Source organism: Nycticebus coucang, chromosome 8, assembly GCF_027406575.1.
Source record: "Nycticebus coucang isolate mNycCou1 chromosome 8, mNycCou1.pri, whole genome shotgun sequence".
Lineage (NCBI taxonomy): Eukaryota > Metazoa > Chordata > Mammalia > Primates > Lorisidae > Nycticebus > Nycticebus coucang.
In genome coordinates, this window is record NC_069787.1 from 103,256,793 (window position 1) to 103,272,976 (window position 16,184).

The 16,184-nt window shown below is 34.8% G+C and overlaps 1 protein-coding gene across 3 annotated transcripts in view; it reads right to left on the reverse strand.

Moving 5' to 3' along the window:
• The window catches only part of STAG1 (stromal antigen 1), a 411,299-nt gene that overhangs the window by 25,973 nt on the left and 369,142 nt on the right, over positions 1-16,184 (reverse strand). For all 3 annotated transcript variants that reach the window (XM_053598524.1, XM_053598525.1, XM_053598526.1), the window contains 4 exons: positions 9,157-9,249; positions 4,769-4,943; positions 2,946-3,085; positions 393-494 (listed from right to left, as the gene is read on the reverse strand). In XM_053598524.1, coding sequence (XP_053454499.1) covers positions 393-494; positions 2,946-3,085; positions 4,769-4,943; positions 9,157-9,249 — 510 coding nt within the window. The remainder of the gene's footprint in view (positions 1-392; positions 495-2,945; positions 3,086-4,768; positions 4,944-9,156; positions 9,250-16,184) is intronic.

Consider the following 16,184-nt stretch of genomic DNA (forward strand, 5'->3'; position numbering starts at 1 on the left):
CATTTCATCTGGGTAAGAGTAGAATAGGTTTGCATCTATAGTAGAACTTCTGTAAGCTTACCATCCAAGGGACTGTAACAAACTTGTCAACGTAAGGAACTTCCACTGAGTACATGTGGTGCATGTCCAGGCTATGAAGATTAGGGCAACTTAGCAGGTGGTCAATAGAGGGAGGGTTGGTCAGTTATGGAGGTACTACTGCATTTGAATGCAAACTACATTCTTTTGGATTCTCTTCCAAAAGAAAGGACACATAATCCATGTCTTTACACTAGAAAGTAACCACAGTAATGCACTGAGAAGAGGACCTTGTTAAATGACATAACCCAAAGCATAAAGAAGTGCAATAATGTTATTTCCATTCTTTGTTTCTTTCCCTCTAAATTCCTTACCTGCTGCAAACTGAGAATGAGAGTCTTGGCACACTGAATTTTATCGATTTGTCTGGTTTTACTCAGTGTTTCCTTAATAATATCGCCATAGTCATTGTAATACTATGAGGATAAGAAAGTAAACATAGTTTTAAAATTACTGAAACTTCATGTGATAAAGTATAGGTTGGGGGAAAGAAAGGAGAGTACAGGCATGTTAAACTTCCTCAACTTAAACATAATCGTAGTTAAAGAACATTTTCTAAAGTTTCTATTTGATATTTAAGATTATGAAGTAATTCATAATAACATAACTAAAAATATCTTGGAATTCCAGGAGAAGAGGTGTAAAATGTTTCTCATTCTTCACAATGTGACTCAAAAGTCACTACCTAAAAGGTTACAAATCAAGAAATAGAACTTTGGTAGAAACCTTCTGAAGAAATACAACCAAAATAGTTAAAATTGTTTACTTCTGGGTTCCTAAAAAGGGGGAAGGATAGATTAATATAACAGACTTAACTTCTCATTTAACACTTTGTATATTATCTCACCCCCCCCAACATGTCTATATTTTGGTGTTATAAAAAATTAAAATATAGACATCTTGAATAGTGACTAAGAAAAATTATAATATTTTTGACATAAGATTTAAAGAATTTTCTTTGTGAGTAATAATTAGAAAAAGTTTCCTCTAAAACCATTAAATCTGGGTATTATTTCCAAGCTAAAGCCTAAAGCCTATGTGAAAAAGTGATTCGTATTAGTTTGGCCTTTGGATTGATTTTCAAATCATCAAAAAAATAGATATACTTCCATGATATGAGATGCTAAAAGGGGAAGAAGCTCAAAAGGATCATCCTTTCAGTAAAATTAATTATGTCAATGAATGGTGCATGCCTAAAGTCCCAGTTACTTGGTAGAGCTGAGCAGGGAGAACTGCAAGTTCAAGCCCATCTGGGTAAAATAGTAAGATCTTGTCTCCAAATTAAAAAAAAAAAAAAAAAAAATCAAGGAAAAAGAAAAGAAAAGAACTATCTCAAAAAACAACTAAATAAAGATACATCAAGACACTAAAATACTTGAACAGGCAGATTTCTTAAGTTCAGATATTTGAAGTAATAATTATGTATAGAAGTTAGGGGGAAAGTCACATAGCCATATATTGAAATAGCGAACAGGTTAGAGCCTACAATGAGCAAAGGTGTGCAAAAATGATAAAGTATAAGATGAAGGTGCATTCCTGATGGTAAAAGTTTTGAGTAAGATTGACTTTAGAAAAAATGCAGTATTGTTAAGAGATTACTGGGAAAAACTAGAACACAACACATTCTTCTCTATTTTTTGCTAAAGGGAAAAACTGTATTAAGAGGGTACCATAAACACCTTAAAATGGAACTGAGATCTAGGTTTAGTGAGGAGATAATGAGAGTATCAAGTCATTCCAAATGAATGTTTCTTAGGCCAGATGAATCAAGTGTTAAGCAAATTTGCACAGAGTGTGGAATCTATGTCCTTTTATCACCTTTTCACCAGAAAAACAGAAAAGGTGATAGAAAGACATAAATAATAGTTCCAAACAAATAAATAGAGATAATCATAGTTCTGATTTTAGAAAGTGAAGGAAGGTTATATGGAAAATTAAACAATTCTCCTTCACAAATGCCTGGGATCTAAGGGAATCAGGAATATAACTACTCTGAATAATATAGCAGTGAGCTTGATGTTGAACCTAAGTAAGAGTATACAATAAATGCACCCTTAAAAGCAGTGCTTTTTTTTTTGAATACTTAGCAATGTAACAGTCACTAAGAGGAAGCAGAAGTTCACTATTATATTGTGATATTTTTGTTTATAAGATCAACATGCAAATATGACAGACATAATCTATCTGGATATCAGTAATTAGTTTGGCAAATTCTTTCATGATTTCTTTGCGGACTAAATGGAGAAAATAAGCTGAAACAGAACAAATGGAAGTTGCTCTATTAATCTGTAAACTCTTTCTTGGAGAAATGATGCTTTATTTAAACCCCTGGCCTCTAGGCACAGTGCTCACCACATGGCAGTTTTCAGTAAGATATGATGAATTAGTTATGCTATATCATAACTGGAATTAAACCATTCCCCAACAGACAGAAGTAAATCAAACAGCAAACACTATATTTTGAATATGGGCATTATAGAACATTCTCTCTGGTCTAAGAACAAGGCAAATATAGGAAAAGTGAGTAGTTTTCCTTCTTATCTGTGCCTGTCAAGTCACACCATTAAGAGTTCTGGCCACTGCTTTTTCAGAGGATTAGGAATAAAGTGTAGCTAATAAAAATGAAAGCAAGCAGAAAATGAGTATATTCTTTTCATATAAATGCTAGGAACTACTACTCAATGGAATTAATACAATGAAACAGACTAATAAAAAAGCTTTATAATTATATAAAATAAACTTTTCCAGAAAAATCATTCACATTACATAGGTGAAAGCTATCAATTTTAGCTTCTGTCATCATTATTTCAATTGCAAATTTCTCTGCCATTTAAATGGAAGGAGAAAATAAGAATAAGAAACTATACCTTCATGTAGTGTTTGAAGATGTCTGCAGCTGCATGCATGTCAACAATGTCATAAATGATAAGTTTGCTGAAGGCAGCAAGTAGATTCCTTCTTTTGTGTAAGGCTTCAATTTTATTAGCTTCATCTTCTTCATCACCCTCTAACCACACAAAATAAATAAGTTAAGAATTTATCTTTTTATTCAAGAACAATGCAGATAATCAATATAAGTGAAAATGATATAAATATTGTTAACTTTATAAACAGGTACAATTGAGTTACTGATGAGACAGAAACTTAATTATACTGATTAACTATTTTGGAGTGCTGAATTTAGTTACCCATTTACCAAACATTAAATAGGCACTAAAGTTATCTTCTAGGACAGCATCATAGCAAAGACTGAGTAAGAAAAGCAAACCATATAGTCTCCCCTCCATATCTATGAATGTGAAAGGCTGACTGTACTATGCCATCTTTTACATAAGAAACTTGAGCATCCCTGGGGGTCCTGGAACTAATCCCCCACAGATATACAAAGATTGTTTTACTGCTATTTTTGTCATGTAATACTAAGTTACTTTAAACAATGCTGTCTTTTCTTTTAATATTCTTTATGTGCTAACATATTCCCATAGACAAAAATTTCTGAACAATTTTAAGACAAAGGGAAAAAGTTTTCTTTTAGAAAAATATTTGGAGGAGTAATGGAAATATATGGAGGAGTTACTTTTTAATACTCATCCTAAACACTGTTACATTATCAGATGAGAAACAAATATTTTGTAAACCATGTTATACACATATATTTTTTCCAACAAGGCTCTGGATGCTAACATTGATTTCAGGTTCTATACTAACATTCTCCTATCCTGGCCTGCACTTATCTGGGGTCGAGCCTTCTCTTTTTCACATTTATATAGTCATAAAAGATCTCACTCTCCATCTCTCTTTTTCCTTTCTACTAATTAGTACTGTTGTGAAGCAGCAATATTTTCAGAAGTTGGAAATCTTTTTGCTTTAGATGAGTAGCAAGTAAATTTTGGCTCCAGGGATTAATACAGACTCTAAATAAACACACAGTTTCACAGCTGAGTATTTTCAAAGTGAATAGCACCAACTAGATTTGTGGATCAGATATGTATTTTATATTATTTTAGAGAGCTTAATCATATATTTTACAAATAGCCCATTCTAACTGACACTTACAAGTAACCATGAACTATTCAGTCTAATTCTGCTAAGTTATCATTTCGTAGGCTCAGCACAATTTTAACTAGGGAGGTTTGATTTTAGTCTTTCAGCTTTTAATATCTTACAGGTATATTTTGTTCATTTAAATAATATACAGTCTTCACTCAGGAACAGAAGAGAAACTGGATATTTTCTTCTGGAAAACTTATGAACCTGGACAGTCAACTAGAAAGAACATCTATTCTCACAATAGTACATTCGAGAAATGACAAATGTACACTATTATTTGTTATAGGATAGTTTATGATAGCTAAAAATTGTAAACTAGCCGTTAGTATATCAATCAATGTAAGATAGGTTATATAAATTACGCTGTACCGTATCTATATAAAAAATATGTAGCTGTTATAAAAAGAGGAAGCTCTGTCATGATAGGAAAAAAAATCTCTCAAGTACAATGTTAAAGGAGAGAGAGCTCACTATGTACATTTTTCTTCTTATTGGTTTCTGAATTATATGAATGTATTAGTATTTTTTTTTTTTTAAATAAAATCTCACTAAGTTTTAGAATTGAATTTGATTTTCTTCCTCCTGTCTTTTGGGGTTGGTAAAACAAAATCACTATCAACAAGATGGTAGTTACAAATACCCATGCTCTGGTTCTCCTCGTCTTGGTCAATGAAAACGTGATCCATTACAAAACTGAGGAGTTCAGACTGAAGTCCAGTATCTGGATTAAACACCAAAGGCTGAAGGCCCTCTCTGCCACCTGTCATTAATTGGTGGCTAAAAATCATCAAAAGATCACAGAGTAACATGAAAGCCTGGAATGCAAAGAGAATTCGTCAATAAAATATTGTACAAATATAGATATAACTACAAATCAATGCTAATGGCAATATACCAAATTAAAACATAGTTCAATAACAGTATCATAGTATAAATTTTCAGTGTTAAAATAACTATATAGTTTAAATTTCAAAACGTAATAAAATTACTTTTTCTTATTAAACACTTGACATACTTGAGATTTTTTTCCCCTAAATATAATCATTTTCTCTTACTTGGCTATATTATCTAAAAATAGTTGATTAAAAGATTCTGACTTGAATTTTTTTTTTTGGAGACCACATCTCACTCTGTTCCCCAGCCTGGAGTGCTGTGGTGTCAGCCCAATTCACAGAAACCTCAAACTCCTGGGTTTAAGTGATCTTCCTGCCTCAGCCTTCTGAGTAGCTGGGACTATAGACACCTGCCACAATGACTGGCTAATTTTTCCATTTTTAGTAGAGATAGGGTCTTGCTCTTACTCAGGCTGATCTCTAACTCCTCAGCTCAAGAGATCATCCTGACTCAGTCTCCTGATAGGTGTCTGTCATAATGCCTGGCTAATTATTTTATTTTTAGTAGACATGGAGTCTTGCTCTTGCTCAGGTTGGTCTTGAACTCCTTAGCTCAAGTGATCCTCCCATCTTGGCCTCTCAGAGTGCTAGGATTATAGGTGTGAGCCACTATGTCTATAAAAATGAGTTTAATACAAATCTAAAAATACAAAATTGATATAACAGATTATGATAGAGTTTAGGAATCAATTATATACTTAATCAAGTAATTAGCAGAACATTTTTGAAAACAAATCATAATGCAGTAATAAAAATCTGTAAGCTGTTTGGGATTCTTTTTTAAAAATCTAACATAAAAAAGTTTCTTATATAGTCATGTACCACATAATGACATTTTTGTCAGTGAACACATAAAATTATAATGGAGCTTAATAATTCCTATGGCCCCAGTATGTAGTAGCTACCATTAGTGCAATGCATTACTCAATGCATTACTCATGTGTTTGTAGTGATGCTGGTATAAGTAAATTTACTACACCACCAGTCAGAAAAATATAGCACATACAATTATGTACAGTACATAATGCTTGAGAATAATAAATGACTATGTTACTGGTTTATATGTTTACTATACTATATTTTTTATCATTATTTTAGAGTGTATTCCTTCTACGTATTAAGAAAAAGTTAACCATAAAACAGCCTCAGGCAGGTCCTTCAGGAGATATTCCAGAAGGCATTGCTGTCATAGGAGATGACAGCTCCATGTGTGTCACTGCCCCTGAAGACCTTTCAGTGGGACAAGATATGGAGATGGAAGATGGTAATACTGATGATCCTGACCCAACATAGGTCTAGGGTAAAGTGTGTTTGCATCTTAGTTTTTAACAAAAAAGCTTAAAAAGTAAACAAATAAATAAAAAAAACTAAGAACAGGAAAAAGTCTGTAGAATAAGGATATAAAGAAAAATTACTGGCCAGGTGCCCTGGCTGATGTCTATAATCCTAGCACTCTGGGAGGCTAACGTGGATGGATTGCCTGAGCTTAGGAGACTGAAACTAGCATTAGCAGGAACGAGACTCCATCTCTACTAAATATAAAAAAACTAGCTGGGCTTTGGTGGTGGACACCTGTAGTCCCAGCTACTTGGGGGGCTGAGGGAGGGGGATCACTTGAGCCTAAGAGTTTGAGATTGCTGTAAGCTTTGATGCCATAGCACTCTACCAAAGGCAACAGAGTGAGACTCTGTCTCAAAAAATAAATAAAAGAAAGAAAGAAAAAGAAAAATTATTTTTGCACAGCTGTACAATGTGTTTGTGTTTTAAGTGTTACAAGAGTCAAAATTTAAAAAGTTAAAAAGTTTATAAAGTTTAAAAGTTATAGTAAGCTAAGATTAATTTATTACTGAAGAAAATTTTATTTTATAAATTTAGAGCAGCCTAAGTGTACGGTGTTTGTAAAGTCTATAAAGTACAATTATGTCCTAGGCTTTCACATTCATTCATCACTTACTCATTTACCCACATCAGTTCTGAAGGTTCCATTCATGGTAATGTACAGTGCAGGTGTACCATTTTTTATCTTTGACGCTGTATTTTTACTATACCTATTCTGGCTTTAGATACATAAATACTCAGAACTGCACTATAATTGCCTATGTATTCAGTATAGCACTATGTGGGGGTGTAGCACTGTAGCCTTGGGGCCACATGTGGCCTTCCAGATCCTTGAGTGGGCTTTTGGAATGAATCCAAATTTTAAAGAACAAACCCTTTTAATAAAGTGATTGTTCGGTGAAGTTGAATTTGGTTGAGGGACCACACTAGGGGATCTGGAGGGCTACATATGGCCTTGAAACTGCAGGTTCCTCACTGCTAGTAGATAATACTTTGTAGTTTGTGTAAGTATACTCTATGATAGTCACACAATTATGAAATCACCTAATGACACATTTCTTAGCATGTATTCCTGCCATCAAGTGATGCATGACTATAGTAGACCATTCATATAAAAACTGGAATCTAAAAGCATCCTCCCAAATTTAATCACATTTCCCCAAAGATAAAACAGTACAGGTATACTACCAAATTTACACTATTTAATGGGCTGGGTGAAAGATTTTGTTGTAGGTTAAAAGAGGGCTCTGACATCTCAGTACAATCCACCAATTCCTCCACCCCCAAAATTGATTTCAATGGGAAAACACTATTTTGGCATTTATTTGGGGATGGCTGTATACCTGGCTGTTCAGGTCCAGCAAGAATCATGGCAATTCATGCCCTGACTGCACAACCATGAAATATTAAGATACTTAGTAAGAGCCATTTGAAAAGAAGGGAGCATAAAAAGAATGTAGAAGCATATTTTTCAACCAAGCCATACGTTTGGATATTACCGAGCAGGTTTGATGCAGACACAGTATGTATTTGGCTTAAATGGGCAGAGGTGGGCAATTCTTGAAAGCACCAGAAGGGTTGTGCAGATTTAGAGCATAAACTTTAGGAAAAATCATCTGTTTCCACTTTAAGTTAAATGTTGATAACCCAACAAAAAAGAGACCTGTGACAACATATTTGTAAGAAGAAGAAAGAGCAAAGTAATACTATACCCTTTAAACCAGACTTTTTCTAGCCCATTATCAAAACAAGAAATACATATATTCTATTTCATACACACATACTCCTTAAAAGGAAAGTATAATTTTCTTTAAAAAGTGTTGCATCATGGAAAAAGTACTTCCCTGGCCCATCCTGACCTTCTTTGTGCTGTGCCCTTTTCAAGGGGTAAGTAATCTACAGGACCAAAAGGATATGCCTACCTGCTTACTAAACTATACTTCTACACTGTTGTCCAAGTACAGAGACTCAGGGATTCCTTGCCCTGAGAGCCATAATCCTATTGTCAGATCCTGTAAATGCCTCTTCTTGGGTATACTGCAGCCTCAGGCAGGTGTTTAGGTGGGTGGTGTTGACAGAGTTTTGATATGTGGACTAAAGTATTCACATGCATGTGTGAGAAGTTCTGATTTGCATGTGAAGGAGCTAAAGATGAGATGGTAAAAGGACAGGTCATAGTTGAGCTCCCTAGATTCTCAATGTTCTGGCATAGAATTCTTAGAGGAGTCAAGAACTCTAAATTTCAACCTAGCCTTCCAAGTGATAAGAATATACTTGTCAAAGGAGAAGGAAAGTATGTATTTTGCTTTTTTTTTTTTTTAAGAGATAGAATCTTGCTCTGTCACCCAGATTGGAGTGCAATGATCTGATCAAAGCTCACTGTAACCTTGAACTCCTGGGCTTAAGCAATTCTCCTGTCTCAGCCTTTTAAGTAGCTGGGACTACAGGCATGTGCCACCATACCTGGCTAATTTTTTGTATTTTTTTTTTTTTTTGTAGAGGTGAGATCTCACTATGTTGCCTAGGCTGGTCTTGCACCCCTGGCTTCAAGCAATCCTCCCGTTTCAGCTTCCCAATGTGCTGGGATTACAGGTGTGAGCTACTAGGCCCAGCCAAATATATTTTATATAACAAGTTTATTTGCTTGTTTTATAACATATTTACATCTGCATTCTTGTTCTAGATCCCACAAATGCTAGGAAAGGACATGCTAAGAACTGCCATAAAATTTACATCTTACTGTTCACTAATGCTTTTATAAGTGGTTTTTGTTAAGAGCTCTTAACTGATTTCTTACCTGTTCCTTCACTGGAGTATTAACATTAGATAGGCACTGTTGGCAAACAGCCAAAAAGGATTTCACTGTTTTCCTCAATACCAACAAATCCTCCTGTAAGACACATTCAAATTTGCAAGCATGAGTTATAATATCCTAGAAAACTGACCCAGAAGAAATAATTCATAGAAAATAATCAAGCTAGTTTATTGGCAAGGAAATGTGTAAAACCAAATTTACAGTTGGGAATTAATTAGTATAGTTATTTCTTCATGATCTGTCCTAATAGGAAGGGCAATGAAATTGACAATGGGAAACACTCAGCTCAAATTAGCTACAGAATGCTCAGTATGACTGCTCCCAACAAATTTTCCTCTATAAACATGGTTTATTTAGGCTGACACTGATAAAAATAAATTAAGTAACAAACTTCTCCCATAGTTTCTTCCCGAACTTCTCAGCATTCTACAAGAACGATAAATTTAAGACAGGGTCCATGCCCTCAAAGAGTTCACATTCTAACAGACAGACCAATTAGAGAGATTAATTGTTCACATTTATTGTATTAGCTTTGATTGTGCAGACACAGTTGAGTAGGAAGATGCTTCATAGAAGGATAGACTTTAATCTAAGATTGGATGAGTATATAGCTTTGATTAGATGGCCAGATAACACTATGTAGCCCATATAAAGCAACATTTATAAAGTATAAAAGGAAATTTAAATTTATTGAGCATCTACAGTATGTCAGGCACTGGTTTTAGGGCTTACATATAGATTCTAAGAAGTAGTCATTATTAGCAAGAGTTTGAAGCCAGCATTGCCTGATATCAGAGCTCATATTCTTCTCATTGACCAAGAAGTTCAGACAAATGCAGATATCAGCATTTCAAAAAGTAATGGAGAATAATATCTGAGAAAGGACTGATGTAGACAGGAACTACTTTGAAAAGTATAGCATTAAACTAAAATTCTTTAAGCAATTCTGTTTTATACAGATGGCAGCACTCATTCCCTTTTGAGAACTTCACATCTCAAATAATGATATTTTGAAAATTACATACATGTTTTCTTTTGCTAATATAAGTGAAATATATAGAAGAACAAATGAGGAACAATAAATAAGACACCCTCTTGAGAATATTTAATGTTTTGCAGATGAACATCCATCCAATAACCAAACCTCAATAGTCCTTGAGCTTCTTTAAACATTCACAATGAATTGAGGGAAACAGATGAGGGAATAGGTAGCCACAATATAGTGTAAGGAGTGCTATCGTGGGAGAGAGCGTGAGCCCTATGTTAGTTAGCAAACTTAACTCAATGTCCAAAGTAGTCATGAATATGTTCCCAAATAAAGTAACATGTAAGCTGAGTCCTGAAGGACAAAAATTACGTCTCTAGCTACAGAAAAAGATGTTTCAGATAGGGCTCAGATGTTCAAAAGCTTGCAGGTGCTCTGGAGGAACTGTTAATTATTATCACCGAGGCATAAATAGGGGAGAGAGGCAAAAAGAAGCTAAAAAGGAAAACAGGATTCATTTCCATTTACATGGAAGACCATTTAAAATGCCATGTTAAATCATTTGAATATTACTCTGATAGTAATAAGGAACTACTGAAGCAGGATTTTTACCCTGGGAGTGGTAACATTTTGTAAGAAAAGCATCATACTCAAAACACAATGGAGAATGATGTGAAATAGGCAACTTAAAAAGTATTTACAATCTTTTGTTGAAAGTTTATTATGTGCCAAGTACTGCGTTCTAAGGACCAAAAATTTAAATTGCACAATTGCCCTATGAAATAAGTGGTAATACTCCTGTTTTACAGATAAGGAAACTGGTATTCAGAGCACCCACAGATTCTAAGTGACAGAGTAATGATCCAAACGTAGAGCTGTATGACTCTTTAAGTTCATTTCCTGAGTATTTACTCTATTATTTTCTTACATATTAACAAAGGCCATAGGAATAATCTAGAATGATGGCCTGGAAAGAAAAGTGTTAGTATCCTACACATGTAGAATGAATTAAAGTAGTAGAATGGATAGAATGTAGGGAGTAATTGAGGTAGAGGCTGTTTATGATTACTACTAAATTTCTAAGCAATCACCTATTTATTAGATGTCACCAAGATAAGAAACGGGAACAAATGCAGTTAGCAATAGTTCAGTTTTAATGATGATGATTTTTGAGATTCCTAAAAGATACCCAGGAGATGTCTAACAAGATGTATGAGTTTAAAGCTTAGGGGAAAGAATTGAGCAAGAATAAAGATTTGCAAGTTCTCAGCATTTAGATGGCAAGAGAGGCGATGAAAGTGGATGAGACTGTTCAAGGAGAGTATGTAGAAAAAGGTGACAAGTATCTTGGGGAGCACCAAAATTTTAAAGATGAATGATAAGGAAGAGCTTATGAAGAAGTCAGGAAAATGATCTAAGGAGGAGAAATAAAACCAGCAGAGTATGTCATCCCATAGGTAAGAAAACACTTGAAATGGATAGAGTGATTAATAATAACAAATGCCACACAGTGACAAGACAGAAAAAGATTAGAAAATGCCTCAGGCATAAGCAGTTATGAGGCTGTGGGTGGCCTTGGAGACAGCACTTTCAATGGAGTTATGAGTACTGAAGTTAGACGGTAGTGTGTTCAAAGGAAGATAAGAAGTCAACCCTTTCAAAAAAGTAGAATCAGAGAAAAACAATATTACTGCTGGAGAAATATTCTGAGGTTGATGAAGGATTTTTTGGGTCATTATTTATCTTTTTAATATAAATAAGATTTGAGAATATGAAAGAACAACAAAAAGCATGCAGTGTTATTGACTAACCATATGATGAGAGAAATTCTTTTAATCTCAGGATTAAAGATTCTTAAAATCTATAAATAAGAGGGTTGAACTAGGTTCTCGAGTTCTGTATCATTCTGTGATTTTGCTGAATTAACTCCAGGTAACTCAAATGAGACCAGATAGTTGCAAATTGGTAAGCCTCCTACTATTCAAAGAATGTATGTTTGCTGTTCCATCACTAGTATTAGAACAGTGTTTGGCATATACCAAGTGTTTAATAAATATTTATTGAATGAAATCTCAGTATACTTAATATGGACGACATCATAATCCTAGGAGTAAATGTGTTCATTTCAAACAATAAATTGTTGAGTTTTTATTTTAAAAAAGATGCTAGGAGGCACAAATGCTTCTTTATTTCCCTAGATTTCTTGATGTATGTAAAGAAGTCATCTAGGGAATCAGCTATCTTTGGAGTTGTAGGCAAGAGATTCCTTTATGTAAAATGGTTACTTCCCAATATATCTGAAGAACTGTAAATTTAGTATACAGAATAACTTACTGATGGACTAATTAGTAGTAGTAGTTTAAGAAGAAACTGGGAATGTGAAGCAAACAAAGATAACTCAAAGCCTTGTTAAGCAATAAAATTTGGCCTAGATCTGGATGCAGTCTAAATATTATTTGGGTGCTAAGGTGTATTTCATTGTAACTAGTTGGATTCCACTGAAAGAATTATAAATTTAGCTAAATGGACACAGATATTGTATACTTAACAGAGTTAGCTAATCTCATATAGAAAATCCCTTTGAACAATTGGGAGCAGAATTTAGGTTCCTTTGGATTTCAGAACTTAGAGCTTTTTATTTATCCCACTTCATGATGTTGGCACGTTACTACGTTTCTTTTGATTTACATAGTTGGAATTATGATTCCCAAGACTGTGATTCTGCTGAAGTACAGACAGTCTGCCATTACTAGGTTATGGTGTAGTAACTATCTTTAGAAATTTTCAGGCTGTCAAATCATGATTTTAAAAGAAGTTCAGATTTGCCACTTTAAAATTTCAGTATGAAGCTAACCAATCTTAGAGTAGGCTTTACTCTAAATGCCCTTTGAGGAACAACAGTAGATGATAATCTAAAGAAAAAAATAAGAAAAGAAATTTAAAAGGTTCTGGCTGGGCACAGTGGCTCATAATCCTAGCACTCTGGGAGGCTGGGCTGGGCGGATTGCTTGAGCTCAGAAGTTCAAGATCAGCCTGAGCAAGAGTGAGGCTACATCTCTACTAAAAATAAAAAAACTAGCCAGGCATTGTGGCAGGTGCTTATCATCCTAGCTACTTGTAAGGCAGAGGCAAGAGGATTGCTAGAGCCCAAGAATTTGAGGTTGCTGTGACTATGATGTCACAGTACTCTACCCAGGGCAACAGAGTGAGACTCTGTCTCAAAAAGAATAAAAAGCAAATAATAAAAATATTTTTATTTTTATGAAAATAAAAAAATTCTGAACAGGGCAAATAATAAGAACTTGTTCTTTTTTTTTTTTTGAGGCAAAGTCTCACTTTGTCACCCAATGTACAGTGCTTATGGCATCACAGTGCATAGCAACTTCAAACTCTTGGGCTCAAGTGATTCTCTTGCCTCAGCTTCTGAGTAGCTGGGACTATAGACACTCGCCACAATGCCTGGCTAGTTTTAAAGATGAGGTCTAACTCTGAATCAGGCTGGTCCTGAACCCCTGAGCTCAGGTAATCCACCCATCTTCACTTCCTAGAGTGCTAGGATAATAGGCGTAAGCTGCCATGCCCAGCATGAGCTTGTTCTAAATAGCAAAAAAAAGCACACTTACTTTTAACTCCTTTAAAATATAAATCATTGATTTTTAATTTGAAAAAAGGTATTAACATTTCTCATATTTGGATATCTTTTCTTCTCCCCTGCTCTAATAATTGTAATTCATTGTGAAAAAAATTAAATATGCTTAATTTACATTGAATAAACAAGAACATCTTACATGCAGTGTTTTATTTTTTTCTGGGCCAGAACACAATAATAATAAAAGTTAACATTTACTGGCATTTAGTATGTATTTTTTACAGATTAACAACTAATCCTTGCAATTGTAACAAGTACTGACATTATTGCTTCTATTTTACATAAGAAACAGGCACAGAGATGTTAAGTGAAAGGCCCAAAGACACACAGCTATGAAGTGGTAGAGTAAATTACCCAAAGCAGTATGCCTCTAGACTATGCTCTTAACATTTTGCTGTGATGATTTTTTAATATATTAAAATTAATATGTGGAACTTGCAGAGACAGGCAGCAATACGGAAGTAAGAAATTTGAAACTTGGAATACTCAAATATCTGTACACACACACACAAATATATACACAGACTGTAATTTTTAGAAACTAAAATACAGTGAAATTTTACTTTAAATAAATCCCCTTTTTAGCCCAATGAGAGGACCTGGATTATAGGGGGTGGGAAGTAAAAGTAAAGAGTGAAGAGTAATTTTTTTTTTTTTTGAGATGTAATTTCATTTTGTCGCCCTTGGTAAAGTGCTGTGACATCACAGCTCATAGCAACCTCAAACTCTTGGGCTCAAGCGATTCTCTTGCCTTAGCCTCCCAAGTAGTTAGGACTGCAGGTGCCTGCCATAACGCCCAGCTATTTTTAGAGACGAGGTCTCACTCTGGCTCAGGCTGGTCTGGAAACTGTGAGCTCAGGCAATCCACCCACGTCTGCTTCCCCGAGTGTTAGGATTACAGGTGTGAGCCACTGGACCTGGCCTAAGAGAAGAGTAATCTAACTTATTTTATCATCTTAGTCTATATAAGCTATATATGGTACTTACATTGGTGATTCCTTTCAGTTTTTTTTCCTAAATAAACTAATATATATATATTTTTTCTTTTGTAGAGACAGAGTCTCACTTTATGGCCCTCAGCAGAGTGCCGTGGCCTCACACAGCTCACAGCAACCTCCAACTCCTGGGCTTAAGGCGATTCTCTTGCCTCAGCCTCCCGAGTAGCTGGGACTACAGGCACCCACCACAACGCCCAGCTATTAAATAAACTAATATTTAATCTTATTTTCAGAAAGCAGCTTGGCATCAAAAGCATGTTTTCTTAAGAGCAGCTGTGTAAAGGAATTTAGTGGAGTCAGTTAATAAGATTATACTGAGATTTATTTTATTTTATTTTTGAGACAGTCTTATTTTGTCACCCTCGGTAGAGTGCGGTGGCCTCTCAGCTCACAGCAACCTCCAACTCTTCGGCTTAAGCTATTCTCTTGCCTCAGCCTCCCAAGTAGCTGGGACTACAGGCACCTGCCACAACACCTGGCTATTTTTTGTTGCAATTCTCATTGCTCTTTTAGCTGGCTGGGGCTGGGTTTGAACCCACTACCCTTGGTATATGGGGCGGGTGCACTTATCCACTGAGCCACAGGTGCCGCCCTATACTGAGATTTAAATCATAATATCCTGGTTATGTTTTGTATCCATTTGCAAGTAGCTTCATTAGACTGGCTAAGATTTTTGCTTCCTTATATATCCAGTGAAATGATGAAACCTACATATGCCCAAATGTAAAAGGGCTAAAATTGTTTGTCAGTAATCTATTAACACAAACGAGAGGAGAAATCTCTTTCAACATTTTTAAACTAGTCTCTAGTCAGCAAGATCTCAACAACAAAGAAGCCCATTTATAAGACAAGCACAATTAGTGAATTTATCACGTAAGTTCTATTAGAATGAAGCTTTCCTAAAGGCACAAAGGCTCACACCTGACATTTTAGGAAGAAAAAGATCTTAAATGCAGACTGTCCTGTAATAGACAACTATCTCAGTATGATTATGGTCAGTAAGGAAAGGTACAGAGTTTAATTCCTAAATACATGCACACATACAGATTTTAAGTGGATATCCTTTTAACATCACAATTTTATGTACCTAGTGGAATATCAAATTTAGCTGTCCTTTTATCTACAGCTATAAAATATCATTAAGATAATCACAGACAAAAATCAAAGTCATAAAAAACTAGTAAACATATAAAATTACAGGGTGTCCCCAAAGTCGCCCCATGTAGAAAGAATGGGAAGTTATAGCTAAATGTACCTTTATTTAAATAAACTTAAATAAGTACAACTTTCAACTGTATGGTGACTTAAGGAGCAACTTTTGGGACACCTTGTAGTTTTAACATTAGCTGACAAACGTACATTTTTGGAATGAGCAAAA